A 25,461-nucleotide genomic window follows, 5' to 3' on the forward strand; every position below is an offset into this window, starting at 1 on the left:
TTTATAAAATATGCCTTAAGCAGAAAAGGTTGTAAGTGTGTATGGGAAATATAAGGGAAATTTTTTCGATGAAAATCCGTCACGATTGCCGATTGCCGATGAATGGATTGGTTTGGGTTTTTTTTCGCGTTTATCCACACTAGTCCGCGGCACGTGTTTTATTGTTGTTATTCGTAAAATGTTTGCTAAAAAACCGAAAATAAGCGTGGAAGTGGACACGGAGGTGGAGGCCACACCACAGACAATACAGGCACGTCTGATATCCGACACAGGCGAGGAGGCAGGACCGCCCATAGACCTGCCGGCGGGCATAACGACGCAACAATTGGGTCTCATCTGCAATGCGCTTCTGAAGAACGAGGAGGCGACACCTTATCTGTTCTTTGTGGGCGAGGATGAGATCAAGAAGAGCCTCGAGGACACCCTCGACCTGGGCACAGTGGACACAGAGAATGTGATTGACATTGTCTACCAGCCACAGGCCGTGTTCAAGGTTCGTCCAGTCACCCGATGCACCAGCTCCATGCCCGGCCATGCCGAGGCGGTGGTCTCGCTAAACTTCAGTCCGGATGGCGCTCATCTGGCCAGCGGCAGCGGTGACACCACAGTCCGCCTGTGGGATCTGACCACGGAGACGCCACACTTCACGTGCAGCGGCCACAAGCAATGGGTGCTGTGCGTCGCCTGGGCACCGGATGGCAAGCGCCTGGCCAGTGCCTGCAAGGCGGGCAAAATCATCATCTGGGATCCGGAGACGGGCCAGCAGGTGGGACGCACACTGGCAGGCCACAGGAAGCACATCAATTGCCTCGCCTGGGAGCCATTCCATCAGAATCCCGAATGCCGCAAGCTCGCATCCGCCAGCAGCGACGGCGACTGCCGCATCTGGGATGTGAAACTGGGCTCGTGTCTGCTCAACATTGCCGGACACACGAATGCCGTGACTGCGGTACGCTGGGGCGGCGCTGGGCTCATCTACACCTCGTCCAAGGATCGCAGCATCAAGATGTGGCGCGCTGCCGATGGCATCTTGTGCCGCACCTTCACCGGCCATGCCCATTGGGTGAACAATATTGCCCTGAGCACGGACTATGTGCTGCGCACGGGACCCTTCCACCCGGTCAAGGATCGCACCAAGTCCTACCTGAGCATGACACGTAAGAAATATCCCTTCAGACTCTCCATTCTGCAGCATTTTTTATGGCCTTTCCTCTTTTAATATACAGCGGAGGAGCTGCAGGCCTCGGCCCTGAAACGCTACCAGGCTGTGTGTCCCGATGAGGTGGAGTCCCTGGTATCCTGCTCGGATGACAACACCCTCTATCTGTGGCGCAACAACACAAACAAGTGCGTGGAGCGCATGACTGGCCACCAGAATGTCGTCAACGATGTCAAGTACTCGCCGGATGTGAAGCTCATTGCCTCGGCCTCCTTCGACAAGTCTGTGCGCCTGTGGCGTGCCTCCGATGGCCAGTACATGGCCACATTCCGCGGTCATGTGCAGGCCGTCTATACCATAGCCTGGTCAGCGGATTCCCGTCTGATATGCTCCGGCAGCAGAGATTCCACACTGAAGGGTAGGGCAGAGCTCCTAGAGGTGGCTTGGCTGTCAGTTTTCACCCTTCTCTTTCTTGCAGTTTGGAGCGTACAAACGAAAAAGCTGGCCCAGGAGCTGCCTGGACATGCGGACGAGGTTTTCGGCGTAGACTGGGCGCCGGATGGCTCTCGGGTGGCCTCTGGCGGCAAGGATAAGGTGATCAAGCTGTAAGTTTAATTAATCCAATTAATTTCTGGGCTACAAACATTCAACAATTCTTTTTAATTTCCACTTGCAGCTGGGCCTACTAGGAGCATCGCATCGTCTGTTGTACACTTTAGGAAACTACTTGGGGAGGGAGAGAAATAAAGCTAAGGTCCTGAGTATAAATGCGCCTCTAAATGCTCTGCTGCTGCAGCGTCTTCAGTGTCTGCTTGTAGCGATCCTCGAAGGCATTCGCATTGCTGAAGTATGTCGCTGGCACTGCCGATTCGGATTGCAGGGCCCGCTCGGCCGCCACAAAGCCCGCTGCCACGCACTCGTCCAGGATGCGTCCCTGCAGCAGGGCAGTGATGAAGCCAGCACAAAAGCTGTCCCCAGCGCCCGATACATTCACAATGTTGGGCACTATGGGTGCAGCATAGAAGCGGGTGGTGTGTGGCGGCACCTTGGACGCTGTCGCATCGAGCAGGCAACTCGCATCCGTTTCGGCATCCGACCGACAGCTGAGCAGCACCCCATGATCACCCAGCGTGGCAATGATGCAGTTGAAGCGCGATTCAATCTTTTGCAGCAGCTCCTTGGTCTGCTGCAGCAGCTGCACACGATCCACTTTGGTGTCGGGCTGCCAGTCGACCGTTTGGCCAGTGATTGCCTCCACAATGGTCTTCAGTTCGTGCAGATTGGGTTTGATCAGGCGAATGTGCTGCGTGAGGTCGGATGGCAGGTGGAAGGGCTTCCCGGCGATGAACATGTCGGTGGGTTCAAAGAAAACAGGCAGCTGATACTGCTGCGCCTGCTGCAGAATGCACTCCATGGCCTGCTCCGATATGTTGCTGTCCATGATGAGCAGCGGAGCGTCGCGGAAGAGATGCTGGTGCGCCCGAAGCGTCTCCGGGGTGATGGAGCACTGGTGGATCTCCATGTTGCCCAGTATCAGTTTGCAGTCGCCAAACTTGTCGAAGATCAGCGAGCACAGCGAGGTGGCCTGACTCTCGTCCTGGATCATGCCACGCTGCAGCGGCTTGGGCATCAGATGGAGCAACGTTTGGCCCATCTGGTCCTTGCCGACGGCGGATATGAGATTCACATTGCCGTACAGCTTGTAGATGCCCTCGGCTATGTTGCGTCCCACGCCGCCAGCCGCCTGCTTGGCCACCGCCGAGTAGGTGGCTCCGTCCAGTTTCATGTCCCGCTTCTGATCGTCCACCGTGAAGGAGAGATCCAGAATGGAGGCGCCCACAACGAGGGGTTTCTTTAGATGATCTTTGCCCTCGCTCTGCCTCCTGGCTGGACCGCCCGCCAAGGCGGCTGCAATCTGGGCCGCCACCTTGGCGTTGTTCTTGATCAGCGCAATGTTTGCCTGCAGACTGCTGCCCCGGGTGATCTTTGCTATGGCCGCCAGCAGGAATGGCGTCACCTCCTTGCCCGACACGCCCTGAGTCAGCGCCTGAACAACAGCAGCTTTGATGGCAGCCTCCATCTGGCTCTTGTCTGCCGCAAATTCCTCCGGAATGGGCACTCCGATTAGCACCCCCGACTGCAGTTTTAGCTCCCGCCAGGAGCGGAGCAGATCGGCGGCCTCCTGGGGCGTGGCTAGATCGTAGGCAGCCTTGCAGCCACTATCACGGGTGTAAAAGTCCGGAAAGACGCCGCCGGGACTGTCGTAGCTGGCCACGCACACGCCCTGCGTCTCCAAATACTCGAGGGTGCGCGGAATATCCAGTATGGACTTGACGCCGCTGCAAACCACAGCCACCGGCGTGCGTCCCAGTTCGGTTAGGTCCGCAGAGACATCCATGGAGACGTGGCCCTCACGATGAACGCCACCAATGCCGCCGGTGGCAAACACCTTGATGCCCACACGATGGGCGACTATCATTGTGGCAGCCACCGTTGTGCCGCCGCTTTGTGCCCTGGCCACGACGTAGGGCAGGTCGCGGCGAGAGCATTTGATCACCTCATCCCGCGGTTTCTTGGCCAGTGCCGTGAGTTCCTCCTGTGTCAGGCCCACCCGGATGCAGCCATCAATGATGCCGATGGTGGCGGGAATGGCTCCGTGTTGGCGCACCTGTTCCTCCACCTGCAGCGCCGTTGTCACGTTTTCTGGCATCGGCATTCCGTGTGTTATGATCGTCGACTCCAGAGCCACCACTGGCTGGTCATGCCGCAGGGCATACTGTATCTCTGGATGCAGCACAATGTGCTGGTAATGCTTGGTACGAACGAATTTGGCGGCGGGAAGGAGATATCTTCGTAAAAACATTGAGCCCTTGAAATAGAAATGATTACTATTGCACGACAGTACAGTATGACCAAATAATCAGCAAACACCAAACCGGGGCTAGGCCGCATAAAAATACCGAAAATACCAAAAAGCAGTTTTCTGTCAAAGGACGAATTGGCGAAGAAGAAGAGTGCGCGCGCGGATGTGTCACTGGACGAGGAACCGGCCGCGGAACCTTGTGCCGCATATCCTCGGGTACACGCTGGGCCGCAACGAATGGAGCGTCATCTTGTCATCGTCCTCGTCCAGGCCGTACTTGGAGAAGTGCTTCACACAAAACACCCAACTGCCAGTCTCTGGGCGATACTCGACGAAGCGCGTATCGTTTGCATAGCAGGCGCAACGCAGATGTCCCTCCCAATTCATTTCGATCAGACGCTGCGCATCCTTCACAACAAGCACAGGCTGGGTCTGGGTCTTGTTCACGGGCCATACCTGCTCGAGGGTGACTTGTGCCTCACGATTCAGGCCTTGGTTGATAGGCGGCCTCTTCTCATCGTCAGGATAAATGATGATCCCCTTGTTACGGAAGTAAACTGCAGAGAGAGAGCGAGAATAGTTCTTGGCGGATGATGCTTGTCTGGCCTGGCTCCTCCCCAATCACTTACCAATCTCATCCAGATTCAGTCCAGCCACGTCCATTTCCATGGCAAAGAACACAGTGCCATAGCCCTCGCGTCCAATGGTGAAATTGGGCACCACACAGGACCCATCCTCGGCCAGGTAGGACTTGAGATCATCCAGCGAGGGTATCGTGTAGTAGCCCACGCGTCGCAACACTATCCCTGTGGGATGTGGCGCATAGTCTGACGCCCCATAGCGCCTCAATGGCCAGTCTGGAGCGATTCACTACAGTCTCCTGCGAGAGGGCCGCCTGCTGCTGCTGCTGCGATGCGAAGGTATCCCGCTTGGCAATGGCGCTGGTTTGCGACTTATCCGTATCCTGCCGATGTTGGTCTCTGCTGTCCCTGGAAGAGAAACCGCTGCTGCTGCTACTGCTCGCCGTCTCTGTGGGACTTTCGGACTTTTGGTGGTGACGTCCCAAAGCCGCTTGGAGCCTTTGGCGACCGTTGCTGTTCACCGAAGATTTGGAGTTTGGGATATCGGCGGCCTTGTCCTTTTTTTTCTCTCTTGTTTTCCTGTTGGTGAACCAGGTATAGAACCTATCACACCACTTTTCCTCTTGCTCCAGCGGAAAAACCCTTCGCATGTTGGCTTCTAAATATCTGGCGTCTCCCAGCGTCATGTGAATGTTATTATGTACAAAGTACTCTCCCACAAGCGTTACGAGCTTCCTCTGTTGCGTCCCTTTGAGCTTTACGTTTTTGCGCTTCTTTTTTAGCAGCGCCTGGCCCGCATTTCCACTGTTTAGGAGGATGCCGTACACGTTTATAACCGTAGTCACTGTGGACGGGCATGATGCGGCGTCCTGTTGCGAAATGTGGTCGGACTCATCCGAATCTCCACTGCTCGACGTCACATCGAAGTCGTCGTCGCTACTTACATTCTTGGTCATGGTCAACATGGTCGTTACCTGTGGCGGCGGCCTGGTCATCCAACCAAGACAACGTATATCCTTTTACTCATTATTACAGCTGTTGGTGCGTCGCGTCCACACACACACACGTATATGCTCAAAATGTGATGCCGGCTGTTGCTACAGGTAAGGTATTTACTGGTACTATATCGTTACTAACTAAGTTAACGGTACGTAGATACTACATGGTGCGTAGTTAGTTTAGGCGTTTAAGCGAGTTTCAGTGAGAGAGTTTAAGCCGATTTGGCGCGCGTCCGCGAACGCACACACACATACACACACGTAACTATGCTAATATGTCGGTCTGTTGCTCCACTTAACTGCAGGTAAGGTAACTACTGTTACTAGATACTTACTAACTAAGTTAACGTTACGTTACGTAGTTTCTTTACGTAGTTAGTTTCAGCGTTTAAGCTAGTTTAAGCGCTTTGGCGCGCCGCGTCATCACACACACACAACCCATATTATAACGGATCTTTCACTAGGGCTGGATCGTTGCCGAAACGATAGTATCGATATAAATTTAGAAATTAGATTTATATAAATTGCAATTGAGATGGATCTCATGAGATGAGCTAGTTATAGCTAGACTATAACTATAACTATAGCTTCTGATAAGGATTGGTAAGGACCTCAACTGGACGTAAACGTACAACAATCGATAGTATTGTGTTCGTATCGATAGCATAGCTAGGGCTGCAAAAACTGCAAAACGGACGCTACGCGACGCTACGAGAGCCCGCTACCCGGCTACCGGCTACTAGGACTTGCCACTGACAGGACTTCCAGGACTACACACTACACTGCACAGGACAAGATGGATACGAGCAAGGCTGGAGCCAGTGCCACTGCTGCGACCAGCAATGCGTCAGCCCAGTACCAGGAACAAGCTGTGGGCCCTGTGCGACCTAGCCGGATGAAGAAACTAGCATATCCGAAGAAGCCGGACCAATACACAAACCGCCGCCCCGTTTGTCCCATGTTTTACCTCTTCAAATCATTTAGTCAAGTGGAATTTAACACATTCGTGCGGTAAGTTGTTTGAACCTTATTATGTAAACAATCCAATGAAAAAGTGTTCTGAAAACTAGCAAATCCTGAACAAAATTAATTGAGGAGTCGGATAAAATTATGTGTGTAGGGCTGAGAGTCCCAACTAGCTAGTAATATTAAACGGAATATCAAAATCCAGGAATATCAATGTTGAATGTTTTGAAAAAAACATTCAATACTATCGTAAAAGTATCGGGCTCAAATAATAATTAAAAAACCATTGAAACCTTTTAGGAACTTGTCCACCTGTCGATTTGTTTACAAATTTGTCTTCGTATTTTATAGCAGATAATCCAAACATATCAAAAGCGCAACGACTGAAGCTCGATACTATCATGATAGTTTTCAAACCATCGATAGTAGAGGCTAGCAGCAAAATATCGATACTATCGATAGTTCCCTCTTTGGTTTGAGAAATTTTTTATAACAAAAATAGAAAATAATGCCCCAAAAGCGCTCAAAACCAAGCAACACATACTAACAAATCAATATCTGGACTCATAAACTAACTAAGAGACGTCAGCGCAGTTGCGGGACACGTACAAATCGAAATTCAGCCTCTTAAATTACGGCCCCGTCTGTGTGTGTGTGCTGTTTTCTCACACACAATTTGCGCTGAGGCAGCAGCTGTAATTCTTTGCAATTAGCAACAAAACAGTAGCACAGCAGCAACAACAGGGAATCGCATTTCCCAGCTCCAACGACGACGGCAGCACTGACATCCACAAAGCAAGCCCCAACTGGACTGCATGCCCGACTTTCTGCCCAAAAATTCTTTTCTTGTAGGGCATTTTCGTGATTTCTGCATCCGGTCACATTAATAAAAATTAGCGCGATTTTCTTTGAAAATATTTGTTTATTTTCTTTTGTTTCTCAAATTAAACTTGAATCACATTCCGAATCTGTTAAAATGCATTTCTACGAGAGCGCCTACGATCTCAAGTTCTTCAACTATACCGCTGACCAGATATCGTCCGAACGTAAGTGCAAGATTGGAGCAAGTCATGTTTGGCGTCCCTCAGGCCTTTCTTTTCCCTCTGCAAACAGGCGAGCATCTGGTGCAAAGCATCATTGGCAAGGCCATTGAAAATGCTATTAAAAAGATAGAAACGCCGGCCACCTCGGCACTGCTGAGCTCGCAGAAGGATGCGGTGATGTGTCGCGTGCAGGCTGTCTCCAAGAAGAGCATGAAATCTCTACGTGAGCTGGACAAGAAATACTTTCACATTCCGCCGCATGTGCTGCAGGCACAGGACTTTCACTTGGAGCATCAATACACTGCTCTGGATGAGGAGAAAAAGAACGCACAGCTGGAGCAGCTGAAGATGCGCTTTCGCGAGGTGAGCACGAGAATTTATCCGCTTATTTGTTTCTCTTAAACGAACTCGAATGATTTCAGAATCTGATCACGCTGGCCAAATTAGAGGCGGAGGGCAAGCACTATGCTTCTGTGGCACATATTGTGGAGCAGGAAGCGGACATGCACAAGCAGGTATACGAAGAATGTCCCTCCGTAAATGTCTACAAGCTGACCAAATTTGCCACACGCGTGGCCACCATCGACACCGTTTGAAATGGCTCTGAAATTTGATATAACATTTCCCTGTAATTTTTCTATTACACCACCCGAAATTGTATGAATTGTAAATAAGAATAATAGGAATAGAGGAGAATATTTGCAGGAGAGAAAATTGTCATGAGATGAGCCTTTAATTTGTACAGACTGAAGTCTTTCCGCACCAATGCATGCGGCATGCCACAGACAGACGCAGCGTGCTCCTGCGTCAGTACGGTGCCTGCAGTTTGGTAATGGTAATGTTTTTCGCAGTGAGAGAGTAGAGTGAGTGAGTGAGTTCGTTCGTTCGTTCTGCTGCTGCTGCAAGTGACAGAAGTTCGCCGTCTATTTTCGACACACACATTCGGGAGGGAGGTGTCCCATCCCGCCGCATATGCCACATCCCATGCACAGTTCAACAGCCGCTTTGGCAGCCACACGCCGAGCATTTTCCTGCATAAACTAAAACATCGGCCCACAGGCACGGCACACAGTGTGTGTGTGTGTGTGTGAAGGAAATGGTGAAGCTATTTATACATTTTGGGGGTACATTTTTCTTGTTTTCCTCTTGCGAAAATATGCAAAAAAAAAAAAAAAGAGAAAAGAAAAGCAAAGACGAGACCTGCGAATCTTTGCGCGTTATTAATAAAAGCAGCGCTGCCGCTGCCGCTGCCGCTGCTGCTTCGGTTGGCTCTTTCGAGTGGATGAATCGTCGTGGATCTTCTGGCTGTTGCCTGGCTGCTGCTGCATTCGTGATTTTGCCCGTGGAGTTGCACATCGTCTCTGTATCTCTTTGGTCCTAACTGAGGTAAGTTCTGTCGCCATTTTATGTAATATTTGTATGTAACCCTTTGCCTCTCTATCTATTCGACTCGTCCAGCAGTAATCTAAGGTATATATCGCCATGAATGTGGAGAAACTGAAGCGCCTGCAGGCCCAGGTGCGCATCGGTGGCAAGGGCACACCGAGGCGCAAGAAGAAGGTCATGCACCAGACGGCGGCCACCGATGACAAGAAGCTGCAGAGCTCACTGAAGAAGCTCTCGGTGAGCACCATACCCGGCATCGAGGAGGTCAACATCATCAAGGACGACCTGACCGTGATTCACTTCAACAATCCCAAGGCCCAGGCCTCACTCTCGGCCAACACTTTCGCCGTCACCGGCCATGGCGAGACCAAGAAGGTTGTCGAAATGCTGCCAGATATTCTGCCACAGTTGGGGCAGGAGACGATCGTCCAATTGCGCATGTATGCCAATGCCATGTCGAATAATGCCAAGCCAGAGGCAGCTACAGCTGCAGGAGATGGTAAACCCAGCACCGCCGACGAGGATGATGATGTGCCCTTGCTGGTGGAGGACTTTGATGAGGTGGCCAAGCTAGAAGCCACCAAGCAGGAGCAGGAACAGGCAAAGAAACCCGCACAGGAAAACAAACCGAAGGACAAGCAGGAGGCCAAGCAGCAGCAGCAGCCCAAGAAGGAGGATCGCAAGAAGCAGGAGCAGAAACAACAGAAACCAGCGGAGGCTGCCAAACCCAAGGAAAAACAAGACAACAAGAAGACACCAGCCAAGGCACAGACCCAGGCACAGGTACAGACACAGGATAAAGATGTAAAGAAGAACGAGCCACAGGCCAACAAAGAGAAACCCAACAAGAACAAAGCGGAGGCTAAGCCCCAGGCAGCGCCTCCTTCTGCTAAGGATAAGAAGCAGGATGCCCCGAAGCCAATAGGGGAACAGAAAATTGAACAACCAAAGCCAGCTGAAGCAAAGATTGAGCAGCCCAAGCCAACGGAGCAAAAGGTGGAGCAGCCAAAGCCAACTGAACAAAAGGTTGAGCAGCCAAAGCAGACGGAAGCAAAGATTGAACAGCCCAAGCCAACGGAGCAGAAGGTGGAGCAGCCCAAGCCAACGGAGCAGAAGGTGGAGCAGCCCAAGCCAACGGAGCAGAAGGTGGAGCAGCCCAAGCCAACGGAGCAAAAAGTTGAAGCCAAACCAGCAACCGCAACACCGCCAAAGACGACTGCTACAGAGGCACCAGCCAAGCCACGGACACCACCCGCTGTCCAAACTTTGGCACAGATTGTGGCCGCTGAGCCGACAAAGCAGCCGTCGCCTCCAGTCGAAGCAGCCGCTGCTCCAAAGATCGAGGAAAAGAAAGAGCCGCAAAAGAGCGAGCCTGCACCTGCACCTGCTCCTGCTCCACTGCAGCAGGCAGTGGCAGTGCCTGTGCCAGTCAAAGTGGAACCGACCATAGCTCCGCCGGTTACAACTGTGGAGACCGAGAAGAAGCCAGAGGCCAAGCAAGCCAGTCCCCAGAAGAGCGCACCCAAGAGCCCAGAAACCGAGAAGCCAAAGCAGGCCAGTCCACCAAAGAGTACAACAGAGAAGCAGCCCAAACAGGCAGCATCGCCACAGAAGCAAAAGACGCCGCCGCCAGCAAAACAAGTGACGCCACCCGCAGAAGCAAAGTCTGCCTCGGATGTGGTCCAAGTCAAGGCAGTCGAGCCACTGGCAGCTGCACCAACAGCCATCGCCATAGCGGCGACTGAGAAGAAACCAGAGCCACCAAAGGATGCCCCAAAGGCAGCGTCGCCAAAGCAAAAGACCCCGCCGCCAGCAGCCAAGCAAGTAACACCACCCGCTGAGCAGAAGGCAGCGGTTCAGAGCAAACCAGATGTGGCCACAGCTCCCGCACCACAAACTGCGGTGGCTGCCACTCCAACAGCTGCTGCACCAGCTCCTGCAACGGCTCCTGCAGCTGCTCCCACACCGTCTGCTGCAGTGGCTCCGCCGTCGCCAGAGGCACCCTCACCGATGGTTCCAGCTACACCACCATCGACGCCCTCCTCAGCTCCACCATCGGCAGCCGCTGTTACTCCACCATCGCCGGCCACAGTTACGCCCCCATCGCCGGTTGCAGTTGCTCCGCCACAGAAGCAGCAAGCGGCAGCAGCAGCCAATGGCAAGAAACAGGAAGCGGCCCAGAAGCCAAAACAGCAACCAGCCAAGCCACAGCCCCAGTCTCAAGGTCAGCCATCTCAGGGTCAGGGTCAGAAGCAGGCAGCTGGCAATAAACCACAACAACAGCATCAGCAGCAGCAAAAGCAGGCAGCTCCCAAGCCGACGGTGGCGCCCAAACCAGCACAGACCCCCGGTAAGCCAGCGGCCCCAAAGACTGCCAGTCCGGCCAACCAACAGCAGCAGCAGCAACAGGGCAAAGGTAACAAGGCGTCGCCTCCCAAGCAGGCAGCGCCGGCTGCAGCACAGCAACAGAAACCAACCAACAATGCGCCCTCCGCGAAGGCCACGCCCGTGCCAAAGGCAGCCGCAGCACCCAAAGCTGCCACCCCGAAGGCCGGTACCCCGCCCGCACCAACTGCCGCTGCTCCAGCACCAGGAGGCTCCAATTAGTGCATCATTTTCGCTTTCTTTCAATCGGCTCCCTTGCATTTTGAATTTACCGCGCATTTTTCACACACAATTAGAACAGTTATCAGTTATCGATATGCCAAGAAAAACAGCTAATGCATCCCTGGTACTAACAATTTCATTTATTTTTGTGCAATTACATTTTCAATAAAAACAATTACAAATCACAAACAACAATCCAGTGTGAAGCCACCACGACCTAGTTCGACTTGGCATGAGAAGAGGTCGTGGGCTTCTCCTCCTCCCCAGCATCCTTCTCGGGATTAAGCTTCCACATCGCGTAGTTCAGAGCCGTGGCGAAGCCCAGCCAGGCCACATAGGGGACAAAGAGCAATCCGGCGACCTTGTTGACACGGTAAAAGAGTATGCCACAAGCGCTGGCAGTGGTCGTCAGAGCGATGATATCAATAAGCCCCTGAAGCATGAAATGGATTAGAGATAAAACAACTTCAAAATGATAAATCTGATGACACTCACGCCCTTGATGTTGTGCTGGCCAAAGAAGATCGGTGTCCAGGCCCAGTTCAGAGCCAACTGGGTGCCATAGGCAATCAGGGGCAGGCGCGCCTCCTCGCCACCAAATCCGCCGCCATCCCGCCACACCAAGTAGGAGCCATAGCCCATGCCAGCGTACAGCGATGTCCACATCGGGGCAAAAACCCAGTTGGGCGGCCTGAACGATGGAAAGTTCAGGTTTACATACCAATTTTTGAGATTCCTCCGAGTCAGCTGCCCGTTAACAATGCCGCCCACATTGGGCAGGATTACGGCTCCAGCGATTCTCAGAATCTTTCCTGCGAGCGCTTCTTGATTATCGGCCATATCCAAAGAGTTCACAAAATGCGAATGATACGCAGTAGCAGCGCGAAAAGCGCTTGGAGTTGTTTGCCGGTGATTTCATTTGCACATACGTACATACATATCTATATATGGGTGACATACGTGCGTATGTACGTGAAACTATTTAGTGCCGCCTGTACACCCAGCAAACCAAAACCTCGAAAAATATATCGAAGAAAAAACGCTGCATTTGGATTCATTTTTAAATTAAAAATTGTAGTAATGGTTTGTAATCTAATGAGGTATACATTTTAGAATATAATTTTTGTTGTCCTCAATTCTTTCGTTTCTCTGCTTTCTATCCTGCGCATATTGCGAGACTCTCGCAAAAGTCTCGTTCGCTGGTTTGCTGGGTAATCACGCAATTGCACTAGTGTGTGCATTTGCTTGTAGTCTGAGTCAGCGAATATTAAAATGCAGGTACGGGCCGTTAATTCTCTCTCTTTGTTTGCATGACGTCTGGAAGCAGCTTTTGGTGCCAACTGAGGCACTGCCTTACCTTCACTTGGATATAACTTACGCTGAATAGTCATGGAATAGTCAACATGCATACAAGGGGTTTTATCATTAGCAAACAAATTCCAAGGTGATTAAATGCAACTACATAAATAATCCACTTATCTGGCCTCTCATTTATTTGTTTTGTTGGTACTTTTGCGCGCTCCTAAAAGTGCCAGCGACCCTGTCCTTTCCAGGGCTGGCAAATAACCGTTAGCCTGTTAAAATCAAATGCAACCATGGCAACCGTTGCCCAGCGGCGCCACTTTTCGTTTTGTTGTGGTTTTGTGTGCCGCAGTTGAGAGGAAAATTGCGAAATGACGCTGTACTTTGACACTAAAATTGAGTTCTTGGACTCGGATGCAGTGAGCACCATCAGCAGTTGGCATCCTAATGAGCCGCTCTTTGCCGTGGCCTCTTTCAGCCCGGATCGAGGCGGTTCCGTCACCATATTTGCAGATACCGTGAGTTTTTCCGTCTTTGCATAGTTTAGTATCTCATTTGAGACTTATTTTTAGGGTGAACCGCAAAGAGATGTAACCTATCCGGTGCATGCCACGTCGCAGGCCACAGCCCTGTGCTGGCATCCGGAGAAGGCGCTGCTGGCCAGCGGCTGGGAGCACGGTGACATACACGTTTGGTTTGCCGGCCATCGGGAGTTTGCCAGCGTCAATGCACCCCACAAGGCGGCCATTGTGCTGCTGCAATTCAGCGAGCAGGGCGGACGCATGGTCACGGCGGATGCCATGGGTCTAGTCACCGGCTGGCGCTGCGATGGACAGTATCAGTTCCTGACCATGTTCTCGCACGATCTGCGGGAGGTGCTGCTGTTGGTCTGCTTTCGACGCACCGTGGAGAGCGAGGTGCGTGAGGAGATGGCAAATCTGGCCAAGGCGGCGGTGGCCGGCGATGAGAATGCCTTGGACACGCTCACAAACTGGCGGCCACGCACCGCTGCCCGTGGCCTGACCCATTCGGGAGTTCGGGACAATCATTGCTTCTATGGCTGCACACAAGGAGGCGTGGTCTACTACATCAATCAGGGCGGCGCCTGCGTCGAGGTGATGAAGTGCGGCTCTCTGCCGCCCATAGTCCAGATGCTCTGGCATCCCAAAAAGTAAGAAAAATCCAAAGAAAAGTTGTGGGAAATCTCATCCGTTTGCTGTTTTAGGGATGCAGTCATCTGTCTGATGGAGGACTTGACTGTGGTTCTGTTCCTGGTCGAGTCCACGGGCATTCTCACGGAACTGGATCGAGTGAAGATGAGCGGACGTGGTGGCGGCAGGCAGGGTGGCATAGCCTGGTCAGGCAACAGTTTGGCCATCATCACAGGTGGGGAGGCATTACTTGGCATTTTCTGTTGTGCCCTTAAATAATCCACTCCTTCCCTTTGCAGGCGATCTCTTTGTGCGTATCTGGGACATTGAACGGAGCGACAACTATCTCTTAAGAATGGATCTGCCCAGCACTAGCCATTGGAACTCCACCCTCTCCAGCCTGGCCAATGCCACGAATACCACGAATACCACCAGCTCCTCGTCGCACAATCTCTTTAGACAGGACAGCAGCGAGGGCAGCAGCATACTGCCGCGCAAGCCCATCAAGTACGGGCAGCTGAACAGCGGCGAGATCTTTAGCTGCCTGGCGTACAGTGCCAGCTATCAGACTCTGTGCGCGGGCACCTCCCTGGGCAACCTGTACACCTGGAAGCGCAGTGGCAGTCGCCTGGTGACCGCGCCCGAGGATATCTGGCAGCTGACGAACATCTCTTCAGTGCGCGGCGCCGTCAGGAGCTGCGAGTGGGGATTCAATGAGCTGTCGAAGCCCTGCATGCTGGTCAACTGTCTGTCGAATGTGTACATGCTGAAGGAGCAGCCGCTGCTGGCGTTTCACACCCGCGAGCTGTGGGCGGTGCAGCGTTCGGCCAAGTCGGTGCAGCTGACGCACTGCAGCGGCCGGCAGACGAGTGTCCAGTCCGAGTTTGCAGTGACGGCTCTGGCCCTCAACGAGCTGAGTCTGGTGATGAGCAACGGGCGGAGCATCTCCTCGTACAGCCTCCAGAAGGTGGACAAGAGCTTGGATGAATTCGACGAGGTGCTGGAGGCGGTGCCAGTGGACGGAGGCGAACCTCCCGCATCCACAGCCTCTCCTGCCTCGCTGAGCGTGAAGCTGCTGCAAACCTTTCCCGCCGAGTGCCTGCTGCTGTGCCTCCAGAACCAGAACATCTTCTGCCTGGCGAGCAGCGACATTATGGTGTACTCCGTGGGCGGTGTGGTGCTGCATCGCATTCAGTCCAGCGATATTGAGGGAAAGATCATTGGCATGGACCTGAGTGGCTGCTACCTCTCCGTCTTCACCATGAACGGGTATGTGAAGGCGTACGATGTGTCGCGGCACGATCCGAAGCTGCTGTTTCCCAGCAAGTCGGGCCACGACATCTTCGATGACTTTGGTGAGTTCATTCTGGTGAAGTGCAACAGCCAGGGCAGCCACCTGGCCATGGTCATAGCCAACAGCAGCTTCATGCCTCGCTCCGCGCTCTTCTGCTGGGACTTTGAGCGCAACAATCTGTTCGAGTACGACCTGCAGGAGGAGACCAGTCTGCCGGTGCGGCTGTTCTGGGACACCGACGAGCCGCGTCTCCTCGCCATGGAGGTGAAGTCGATGATGCAAAAGCCCCAGCCAACGGCCAAGAACTCCAACGCCCATCAGCCGCCCATGCACTTTGTCCAGTCGCAGATCATGCTGATGTTCTACTCGGATCAGAGTCAGGGCTCAGGCCTGAATCTGCTCGAGTCGCAGCCCTTGGCCGCCGGCTGTCAGCTGCTGAACCTGTGCGTGCCCAGCGTCGTCCGCTTGAAGATCAATGTGGTGGAGGAGCAGCCGCTGCAGGACTTTGCCGATCTGCGGCAGTGCGATGCGGCCACCAGGAAGCTGGTCCTAAAATTCAGCCTGCACGTGGCGGAGGGGAACATGGATCTGGCCTACCGCAGCATTCGCTCCATCCAGTCGAAGGTCATTTGGACGAATCTGGCCAAGATGTGCGTCCACACGAACCGCCTGGACGTGGCCAAGGTGTGCATGGGCCACCTGGAGCAGGCACGTTCCGTTCGCGCCCTGCGCCAGGCCATGGAGGACGATGATCTCGAGACGGAGGCCAAAGTGGCCGTTCTGGCCATCGAACTGGGCATGATCGAGGAGGCCAAGGATCTGTACAGACGCTGCAAGCGATTCGATTTGCTCAACAAGCTGCTGCAGGCCACTGGGCGCTTGGACGAGGCGGTCCAAATGGCCGAAACGGAGGACAGGATTCACCTGAAGCACACGTACTACCAGAAGGCGCAGGAACTGCGCGAGAAGGGCGACATCAAGGGCGCCTTGGAGTACTTTGAGAAGACGCAGAATCCCGCGCAGAACATCACCCAGCTGCTGATTGAGAATCCTGGCGCCATGAAGCGCTACATTCAGACCACCAGCGATCCGAAGCTGTTGCGTTGGTGGGGCCAGTACATTGAGAGCTCCGGGGACATGGACGCCGCCTTGGCTGTCTACCACAAGGCAGAGGATTGGTTCTCCCAGGTGCCATCGAATCTAATCCACTTCGCCATCAACATCTTGCCCTAATTTCTGATTTCTTTGCAGGTGAAAATACTCTGCTATTTGGGAAAGATCTCCAAGGCGGACGCGATTGCCAGGCAGTCGGGAGATCGAGCCGCCTGCTACCATCTGGCGCGGCACTACGAGAACGTGGGCAAGTTCCAGGAGGCCATTATGTTCTTCACGCGCGCCCAGACCTTCAGCAATGCCATTCGCATCTGCAAGGAGAACGACTTCCAGGAGGAACTCTGGACGGTGGCCAGCTCCTCGCGACAGCGGGACAAGGCCATTGCGGCGGCCTACTTTGAGGAGTGCGGCAACTTCAAGCATGCCGTGGAGCTGTACCATCGGGCGGGCATGCTGCACAAGGCGCTGGAAATGGCCTTCGAGTCGCAGCAGCCGGAAATCCTGGAGATCATCGCCACGGAGCTCAGTCCGGACTCGGATACGGAGCTGATCAATCGCTGTGCGGATTTCTTTTGCAGCATCGAGCAGCACCAGAAGGCCGTACACCTGCTGGCCAAAACGAACCACCTGGAGCGTGCTGTCGGCATCTGCACGGAGAAGGGGGTGCCCGTGACGGAGGAGCTGGCCGAGATGCTCACCCCCGACAAGGGGGACTTTGAGGAGGCCACACGCACCTCCATCCTGGTGCAGCTGGGTGAGCTGCTCCAAGAGCAGGGCGACTACCACAGCGCCACGAAGAAATTCACCCAAGCGGGCGACAAGATGCGCGCCATGAAGAGTCTGCTCAAGTCGGGCAACACCGACAAGATTGTGTTCTTTGCGAACATGTCGCGCCAGCGAGAGGTGTACATTATGGCGGCCAACTACCTGCAGGCTCTGGACTGGCAGGGCGACGCCTCCATCCTCAAGCACATTGTCAGCTTCTACACCAAGGGCCAGGCCTTCGATTCGCTGGCCAATTTCTATGCCATTTGCGCCTCGATGGAGATTGAGGAGTATCAGGACTATGGCAAGGCACTGACTGCCATGCAGGAGGCCTCAAAGTGCCTGGAGAAACTGAGCCACGCCCAGCACGCGTACAACAATCTGCAGCGCACGGTGGGCGACGTCAAGCAGATCTTGGAGATCCAGCAAGCGCTTCGGGATGGCGACAATCAGTCGGTCATTGGCGCCTGTCGCAGCATGTTGAGTGGGTTATGCCTTGGCATTATCTTTGTAGACTTTCTATTGATATTCCTCCGCTTACAGTCAAGCCTGAGCTGCCGCCCATTCGTCACTCGCACATTCTGGCCATGCTGGTGCGTGCCCTCGTCTATGCCAAACAGTATCCGGAGGCGGGACGCGCCCTCAAAGAGCTGGCCGTAAAGGACAACTCTTGGAGCGCCTCGGGTCTGCTGGACCGCGGACTCGTCCAGAAGGTGGCCAAGGAGTGCGACCTGGACTTCAATTTGATTTGGAACTCGGGTCGTCAGGTGGCCACAGCCACCACAGCCACCAGCATGACTACCACAACGACCACAACCAGCGACGACGATGATGACGCCGACGACGAGGAGATAAGAGAGGAACTGCATTAGGAATCGTCCGCCCCCGCCAACTAGATCCGGCCAAGGGTCGAAACCCACAGAGAATCTACGAGTAAATGAATGGAATGAGCAATCCATACAATTTCGCAATATTGCTCACAGCAGCAGGCGGCGTTCCCTTCAGTTCCCCCCACCACCATGACGACCCATTAGAGGTTTTTATGAATGAACTATACGCGAGGGTCGAGTCTACGTAGTAAAAGCTCTCCTCCACACACACACACACACACACACACAACGTAGGCTTCAACGCGTCACTATAAAATAAATATAAACAATGCACAGGTCGGGCGAGGCGACTATAGGAATACCTGCTACAGAAGCTACAGAAGCTAAAAAGACCTACAGCTACAGCGTATGTTGCAGTGAAATTAAAGAGAAGTTACTCAACGTACTGCTGGCACTGAAAATGAAAGTATTATTCAATCGTTTGGCCTATAATCATAATAAAACCAAAGTTTACCAAAGATTTGTATCTTTGAAAGTGTGACTAACCCATAAGTTTTCGGCGAACATTACCTTGCTCAATTTGAGAATATCTTCAGCGGAATTGATTAAAAATTGGAACTGATTATGGGGTATTTTTTTCCAACCCAATTGATTGAAAATTGGAATTGCTTTTGGGGTCTGAGTCATCGAAAGTTACTATTTGGCACGTGAGAACTGTCTGGGATGTGGTCAAAGTATGCGGAAATTTTGCGTAAAGAGCATTGTACGATAAGATTAGCATACATATATGTATGAGGGAATCAATCAGCCCCAAATCAGTTTCATTTCAGACTCAATTGTTTTCCCACTAAAAATGAGAGCATAAGTACTTCATAATCTTTTGGTATGATTATTTATTTATTGTATGAAATTCAAGAGATTTTATAAGTGAGCCAAGTCGAACGACTGTTCTTAGTTAAGATTATGTTCATAAGTTAAATGCTTCTAAAATGCTCCAATAACCAGGTGCTCAAGCGGACAAACAGACCTGGTTGACTGGCCTGCTTAATGGCTTTTAAGATTAAGAATTCAAGCATTTGTGTCGCTATGTGAATGCACCTACTGTTGGCTGCATGAGACATACCCATTCGAATACTCGCGTTACAGGGCACGAATATAAACAGCAATATGATTGTTTGTATCGCTGGCGCCACCGAGCAAAAGAGATAGGGCAGCCGAGCGGAGCGGAGCGCGTAGGGGTGAGTGAGAGAGAGAGAGGAGCAATTGGCATTTTGGCATGAATCACTTACGCCAAAAGCGTCCTCTGCTATGAAATCAGAAGCGATTCCCGGAACAACGCACGGAATTCAAATAATCTGAATAATAGAGCAATTGTCCAACCACTGGCTCCCCAGGCAGCGTCGGTGTTCTTTGCTCCACAAAATGAAGGGGGTCGGGTCGTCGTCGCCTAATCCCGCGATTCCCATGAATGTGCCACGGGACCTGCCGTCCCACTGGCAATGGCCAAAAAGAGAGCAAACCGCATCGCACATCGAAGCCAAATTATGAGCAAGAGAGAGAGAAATGTTGTGTGAGTATTTGGGCAATAGGCCGCGGCGGCACGACTCATGCCAGTTTTCCCAGAATAATGACGCGACAAACAAACACACGTAGCGAGATGGAAAGAGAGAGAGATAGAAAGAGAGAGCGATCGCAGAAACGATGAATGAATTTTTGTATGCCGGCCACAGACGACCTTACACCCCCTCAGTCCGCTGCGAATCGCATTCCCCCTGGGGAACTCCATCGACGCTCACTCGCTGGCCGTATGACTCATCCTCCCCAGGCACTGGCCCACCGATCTTTTCACGACGTCATGCTTAAGGTTGTTATTTGCTGACGAGCCGAAGAGCGAGCGCCCGATAAGGCGTGAGAGAGCGGCGCAAAAGCTTCGCATACCCAATGGAGAATTGAGTGGGCAAACCAGTAACGGTTCTCGCGCAGGCACCGATCTCTGCCGATTGCTCACGGGGCCATTCGCCAGAGCTGAGGGAGAGCAGAGCGGCAAAAGCTTCTTGGCGGCGGCTCGACTTCGTCATGGCTTTATCACCGGCCAGTCGGTGCGATCATTAGCTCGTCATACCCCAATCGGTGCAGTCGCCTCTGCGGAACTCGGTCGCGCTCCCTCTGTGTGTGTGGTTCAAAGATCATCGTCGATCAATCGATCGATTCAGCGTATCCCAGCTCGATAGTCAACTGTTGAGGGGGGTCACAATAACGGTTATTAAAATTTTCCAAACGGAAAAATCCGCTTCCCCAGGCAAAAAGATTTAACGGCACGTGGTGGAAGGTGATTCCGTTTGTCGGGCAGCAGCAGCAGCAGGTGAAATACCGACCGTTGGTGATTCACCCAACGACCGACCGGACCCATTACGGACTACAATCCTAAATCCGTTTCGCTGCCAACCGGTTGACAATAAATACGTGTGTGTGTGTCGGTGTGTGTGTGTGTGTGCAAATAAGTGCAGTTCCAGGAATCCCCCTCACCCATATGATGTCTCACGACAGTAAAGTGCACAGCTGAGAATTGAGGCAGTCCTAACCCCCCCCCCTACCACAACCCATTAATGGCCATTGTGCAGAGCCACAGACAGAGCATACACGTTGCGAGGCCAGTGATTGGGCTCAGCCTTTATGCCATGCACCAGGATGTCCCACCGAAGAGCGTCGGAGCTACAACCGAATCGAAACTGGAAGAGTCATCGGAGAAGGCGGCGGCGACGGTGCAGGAGGGCAATGCAGGAGGAGCAGGAGCAGGCTATCAGCAGAGACGACGCCGGCGGCGACGCTACAGCAGCAGTTCAACAAGCGACTCCAACAGCTCCACGGACTCGGACTCCACCACGGACGACTCCGATACGGATACATCCACATCCTGCAGCAGCGGCAGCAGTAAAAGCAGCCACCGACTGCAGTCCGTGGCTGTGGCTGTGCCTGTGCCCCTGCCCGAGCCTCACACATCCCACCCGCCTCTACCTCTGCCAGTGCCTCTGCCCAGCCGCAGTGAAAGCAGAAAAGCATCCATCGAATCCAGTGACTCCGTTACGCCCGTCGAGGTGCCCGTGGATCCGCACGCCTGGTCCACCGAGGACATTGCCAGCTGGGTGAAGTGGCTGACGCGCAAGTTCAAGATCGATCCGGAGCCGGACATCGGACGCTTTCCCAAGGACGGCCAGGAGCTGTGCGAACTGAGTCGCGCCGACTTCTGGGTCTGTGCTGGCTCCCGTCGTGGCGGCACGCTGCTGGCCAAGCACTTTGCCCTCAGCCTGTACCATGCCACGGGCCGCGAGACGAGTCCCATGCTCAACGAGAACGAGCCAAGTGAGTAGCTGTATCTAATCTTGGGGCACATAAATCTGAGGCGTCCACAGATTGAGCTGAGTGAGCTGCGAGCTGCTTGGTAATTGGGTTCACGTGCTATTCCCAGTGGTGCCATTGTGAGAGGGGGGAAACAGGCAGCTCCATGTGTGGGTGGGTGGGTGTGAATGAGAATCCTTTGTGGTCAAGGCATCAATTGAATCCTTTTGACCTCTCCTGCTAAATGGCAACTGATTAAGATGCCAACTCGCTGATAGACGCGTTACTTATGTGCTTCATTGATTGTTTTTCTCCACCCGCCACCACACTCTTCCCTCTCTCCACTCTTGCTCGCCCGCTCGATGGTCTGATAAAGCGGAAAAGTTAACCAAAAAGGTGGCAGAAGGAAGGAAGCCCAACGAACAACCTTTTAATTACCTGACGGTGTCGCTGCCGCTGCCGCTGCTGGCTTTTCCACTCCAACTTTCTTTTGGAACTCCATAAACGTAAATCGCTGGGAAAATCCCCGCGCGACAGCAGCAAAGTATGCAACACTTTTCCAGTTATTAACAATTGAAGGAGCAGGAGGTGGAGAAGGAGAAGGAGTGGGGGGTGACTTAGCAGGCGGTCGCGTCAAGTGATGAACTTAATAATAAACGATGTAAATATGATAATTTTCTCGCAGGATGTGGCATCTAATAATAAAATCAAAATAATCCCACGGCAGCGACACAAAAGTCAAGTCACCAAGTCATGTCACTCATGAATGTAGCAATGTGGCACTGAGTCAGTGGCAGTGCGGCAGTGGCAGGAGCAAGAATGGGGATGGGGGCACCCAGGGACAACAGCACTGCGGGTGGTCAGCTTCAGGCACAGGAAAATATTCATTCGTTCGCATCCTTCCTGTGGCAGTGGAAAGCCTCCTCCGCCTGATTTGGGTCTGGCATATGCTGCTGATCCACAAGAGCCCAGCGGAGAAAGCGAGAGACAGGGAAGGCGGCGTCGATTTAATTGATTTGTTTTTTATGCCAAACGGGATTACGCGTCGCCGTGGCGCAGATTACAGTTGCAGTCTCTGAGTTCTTGCCACAATGCTGCCCCATACCCATGCTGGCTCCTGATTTCTATACACTTTTTGGCCAAGGGATATCATGAATTTGCGGGAAGCAAAGAAGGACTATATGTACTTCCTGGCATCATGATTAGGACTGAGATCTGTTTCTAATGAACCACAACGAACTACAAGGCTCGGATAAATTTATACTGACCAGAGGAAATATAATAAAAATAGATATTAGACTGTCAATGCAAATCCATCAACAAGGAAAATGTTATAGATATTTCACACAAAGATCTATCACTTATTTTTGAAAGCTTTCGAACCATTAACTATTTGGAGCCATGAAGATCGATTAAGTACAGTCTGTGGGGTATATGCCACAGGAGGTTTATTCCAGATACTGAATACAGAGGAAACATCGTTCGAAATACCAAAGCAACAGTTTCTAGCTAATCTATAATCTAAATTCCATCAAATTCCACACAAATATTCCCTCTGCAAGTGTATCAATCGCTTCGTTCCTCATAAATCTACCCTTGTGCCTTCTTGTGACCATTGTGTGTGTGTGTGTGTGATGCTTTTGTGTGTGCGTGTATTGTTTGTATTTCTCTGTGTATGTGTGTTGCCCTGGGTGTGTGCTGCTGGGTGGTGGGGTGGTGGGGTTGAGTGGCTGCACGTGGCCTCTGCGACTTGTGACTTTTCTCTGCCACCGCACCGAATGCCGAAGCAGCATTTACCACCAGCTGCGCAGGTGAAAGGCAGTCGAAATAGTAACGGTAGCAGTAGCCTCTCCTCTGCCTCTGGCAGGACAGCATCAGTCAAGTGATAAGAAGCTCCAGCCAGACAGCGTTTCAGTTGCCAAACGGCGTTTGCCCCAAACGGTTCGCCTGAACGCTGATAAAAAGAAATAAAATAAAAATTCCCCAAATCTTGGGGCTGCTGTTCGGAAAACTAATTTTGTTGGTGTTGAATTGCCAGGAAAAATTTATTTTGGGGACAAACTCGCGAGTCCCGCAAAAAATTAATGTGAAAATTGCAGGCAGCAGTTTCGCGTATTTCACAATCGAATCCGAGCGTCATGAGCGTCAGCGTCGATGTGGGCGTCATGTGGCGCCTATCGGAGGATTTCAACCGTCGCTTTGGTCTTCGCATGCAGCCCGCCCCGACGGCGGCGCATCATCCGCATCATGCGGCAGCGGTGGCGGTGCATCACTACCATCATCACCATCAGCACCATCTCGAGCACACACACGGCTCGATCATGTTTAACGGTGAGCGAAACGATTGCCAAAATTCGTTGGAATTTCCGCTCAACGAGCTGAATGAACGATTCCTCCTCAATGGCGGCGGCGGCAACCACTTGATCGCTGGCATTTCCGGTGAGCGGTGTCTGCGTTGCGCCTAGAGTATGAATGGAATGGTGTAGAGATGATGTTGTCTATGTGGGAATGGGAATTCTTGCTCTTGGACTGCTTTGCTTTTGCTTATGCTTTTGCTTGGGTTGGCCGTGAGTCATCCTGCCATGCCACTTGGTTATGGCGCTTTCGTGACATTCGTGGAGCCGGCACTTTGAAGGGATTTCCCCGTATAGAGCAGCCATGGGGTATAGGGTATGGGGTATGGGAATATCCCAAAATGGCAAGTCCAGGATTTATTTATGAAACCCCCCCACACAACGCCCCTTGTGGAATGAGTTTCTGTGAATCCGCGACAGGCTTATGGCCGTTGCTTTGGCACTCTTGCCACGTCCAACACAACAACGTCCGACAGCAACCAAAGAGTCATTCACCAGAAAATCTCGTTTGGGTTTGGCTGTGTGGGGATTTCTCGCGCGAATCTCTGCTGTGTTTCGCTCACTCTCTCTCTCGCTCTCTCGCTCTCTCTACTTGTGTATCTGTTGTTGGCTGATTCGCGTTGTCTCTCTTTTCAGATCCGTATCAACTGCTGAACGCTGCCTCGCACCGATTGGTCGCCCAGGGCTCCGGCGGGCAGATACAATTGTGGCAATTTCTGCTGGAGCTGCTCGCTGATTCGTCGAATGTCGCATACATCAGCTGGGAGGGCCAATCGGGCGAATTTCGGCTCATTGACCCGGACGAGGTGGCCAAGCGTTGGGGCGAGCGCAAGGCCAAGCCGAATATGAACTACGACAAGCTGAGCCGTGCCCTCAGGTGAGTGCCGTCGGAGTATATATCCATCAGGCAAATCCAAACCCTCAATCTCCCTACCCAATCTCCGCAGGTACTACTACGACAAGAACATCATGACCAAGGTCCATGGCAAGCGGTACGCCTACAAGTTCGATTTCCATGGTCTGATGGCCGCCTGTCAGGCACAGGCGCAGGGCGGAGATCCGGCCGCCAATATGCTAGGTTCCTACAATCATCATGCCGGCGGTGGCATGCCGCTGGCTCGACACCCGCCGCTGCACCATCACCACGCCCAGCATGCCCATCATCATCATCATCCGCACTCGCATCCACACGCGCACGGACATGTGCATGCCGGGCAGCCGCACTTCCTGCACCATCACACATCGCCCGCCTCAACGAGCTCCAGTCTGGGCTTCCCGTCGCCCTCGACGGTCTCCTCCCAGCCCTCGCCCAGCAATGGGCCGCCCTCCTCATCGACAACGTCGGCGTTTCCTGCACCATTCCACGGCGGGACAGAGGCAGCCAGAACAGGGACAGACCCAGGAACAGGCACGGCGACGACGGCCTCGACCTATGACCAGGGCAACCCATCCACGAATGCATTTAATTGAAGATGAAGATGCGCAGGGACCACCCATTGCGCAGAATGCCAACCCCAACCCCAACCCCACTCCGTTTGGCAGAGAGAGAGAGCATACCCAGTCCGGGAGTGGACCACACTCAAGGCAGAATAAAAGGCCGTAAAAAGGTACGACACGAGTAATTTCCGCATAATTCCAGATACTTTCGTGTTAATTGAGGAATTGTGATAGCCCAGAGCATCGCAGAGCAATATGAGAGTGGAGAGTGGAGAG

At 52.8% G+C, this 25,461-nt stretch overlaps 9 protein-coding genes across 10 annotated transcripts; 6 read left to right on the forward strand and 3 right to left on the reverse strand.

Moving 5' to 3' along the window:
* Window positions 1-129: 129 nt before the first annotated feature.
* LOC111081262 (protein Notchless) lies at window positions 130-1,944 on the forward strand. The gene is made up of 4 exons (XM_022377270.2): window positions 130-1,157; window positions 1,227-1,577; window positions 1,638-1,764; window positions 1,836-1,944. Exons 1-4 carry the CDS (start codon window positions 179-181, stop codon window positions 1,846-1,848), a joined length of 1,470 nt encoding a protein of 489 aa, XP_022232962.2. The 5' UTR covers window positions 130-178; the 3' UTR covers window positions 1,849-1,944.
* On the reverse strand, window positions 1,793-4,126 carry LOC111081261 (pseudouridine-metabolizing bifunctional protein C1861.05). Its single transcript, XM_022377269.2, has 2 exons — window positions 4,091-4,126; window positions 1,793-4,028 (listed from the first exon to the last, which is right to left on the reverse strand). The coding sequence occupies exons 1-2, from the start codon at window positions 4,109-4,111 to the stop codon at window positions 1,935-1,937; spliced, it is 2,115 nt and encodes a 704-aa protein (XP_022232961.2). The 5' UTR covers window positions 4,112-4,126; the 3' UTR covers window positions 1,793-1,934.
* LOC121404728 (nuclear pore complex protein Nup98-Nup96-like) lies at window positions 4,097-6,037 on the reverse strand. The gene is made up of 5 exons (XM_041594878.1): window positions 5,937-6,037; window positions 5,378-5,700; window positions 5,025-5,338; window positions 4,652-4,879; window positions 4,097-4,579 (listed from the first exon to the last, which is right to left on the reverse strand). Exons 2-5 carry the CDS (start codon window positions 5,596-5,598, stop codon window positions 4,191-4,193), a joined length of 1,152 nt encoding a protein of 383 aa, XP_041450812.1. The 5' UTR covers window positions 5,599-5,700; window positions 5,937-6,037; the 3' UTR covers window positions 4,097-4,190.
* Window positions 6,038-7,024: 987 nt separating this feature from the next.
* LOC111081265 lies at window positions 7,025-8,319 on the forward strand. The gene is made up of 3 exons (XM_022377274.2): window positions 7,025-7,613; window positions 7,681-7,973; window positions 8,033-8,319. Exons 1-3 carry the CDS (start codon window positions 7,544-7,546, stop codon window positions 8,204-8,206), a joined length of 537 nt encoding a protein of 178 aa, XP_022232966.2. The 5' UTR covers window positions 7,025-7,543; the 3' UTR covers window positions 8,207-8,319.
* Window positions 8,320-8,885: 566 nt separating this feature from the next.
* LOC111081259 (pollen-specific leucine-rich repeat extensin-like protein 1) lies at window positions 8,886-11,805 on the forward strand. Of its 2 annotated transcripts, none has more exons than XM_041594808.1 (2): window positions 8,886-8,996; window positions 9,069-11,805. In XM_041594808.1, the coding sequence occupies exon 2, from the start codon at window positions 9,093-9,095 to the stop codon at window positions 11,601-11,603; it is 2,511 nt and encodes an 836-aa protein (XP_041450742.1). In that variant the 5' UTR covers window positions 8,886-8,996; window positions 9,069-9,092; the 3' UTR covers window positions 11,604-11,805. The 2 variants fall into 2 exon arrangements, with proteins under 2 accessions (XP_041450742.1, XP_041450741.1); XM_041594807.1 differs by having other exon boundaries at window positions 9,072-11,805.
* On the reverse strand, window positions 11,722-12,510 carry LOC111081263 (translocator protein). The gene is made up of 2 exons (XM_022377271.2): window positions 12,099-12,510; window positions 11,722-12,036 (listed from the first exon to the last, which is right to left on the reverse strand). Exons 1-2 carry the CDS (start codon window positions 12,441-12,443, stop codon window positions 11,821-11,823), a joined length of 561 nt encoding a protein of 186 aa, XP_022232963.2. The 5' UTR covers window positions 12,444-12,510; the 3' UTR covers window positions 11,722-11,820.
* A 200-nt stretch (window positions 12,511-12,710) lies between these two features.
* LOC111081253 (intraflagellar transport protein 140 homolog) lies at window positions 12,711-18,458 on the forward strand. Its single transcript, XM_022377258.2, has 6 exons — window positions 12,711-13,423; window positions 13,478-14,076; window positions 14,131-14,291; window positions 14,356-16,538; window positions 16,602-17,712; window positions 17,772-18,458. Exons 1-6 carry the CDS (start codon window positions 13,277-13,279, stop codon window positions 18,098-18,100), a joined length of 4,530 nt encoding a protein of 1,509 aa, XP_022232950.2. The 5' UTR covers window positions 12,711-13,276; the 3' UTR covers window positions 18,101-18,458.
* A 1,717-nt stretch (window positions 18,459-20,175) lies between these two features.
* On the forward strand, window positions 20,176-25,228 carry LOC111080014 (DNA-binding protein D-ETS-6). The gene is made up of 3 exons (XM_022375378.2): window positions 20,176-21,418; window positions 24,385-24,625; window positions 24,696-25,228. Exons 1-3 carry the CDS (start codon window positions 20,665-20,667, stop codon window positions 25,216-25,218), a joined length of 1,518 nt encoding a protein of 505 aa, XP_022231070.2. The 5' UTR covers window positions 20,176-20,664; the 3' UTR covers window positions 25,219-25,228.
* LOC111081256 lies at window positions 23,102-23,918 on the forward strand. The gene has a single exon (XM_022377264.2). It carries the CDS (start codon window positions 23,533-23,535, stop codon window positions 23,857-23,859), a length of 327 nt encoding a protein of 108 aa, XP_022232956.2. The 5' UTR covers window positions 23,102-23,532; the 3' UTR covers window positions 23,860-23,918.
* Window positions 25,229-25,461: the final 233 nt, after the last annotated feature.

The sequence above is a fragment of the Drosophila obscura genome, unplaced genomic scaffold (assembly GCF_018151105.1).
Source record: "Drosophila obscura isolate BZ-5 IFL unplaced genomic scaffold, ASM1815110v1 contig_37, whole genome shotgun sequence".
Classification (NCBI taxonomy): Eukaryota; Metazoa; Arthropoda; class Insecta; order Diptera; family Drosophilidae; genus Drosophila; species Drosophila obscura.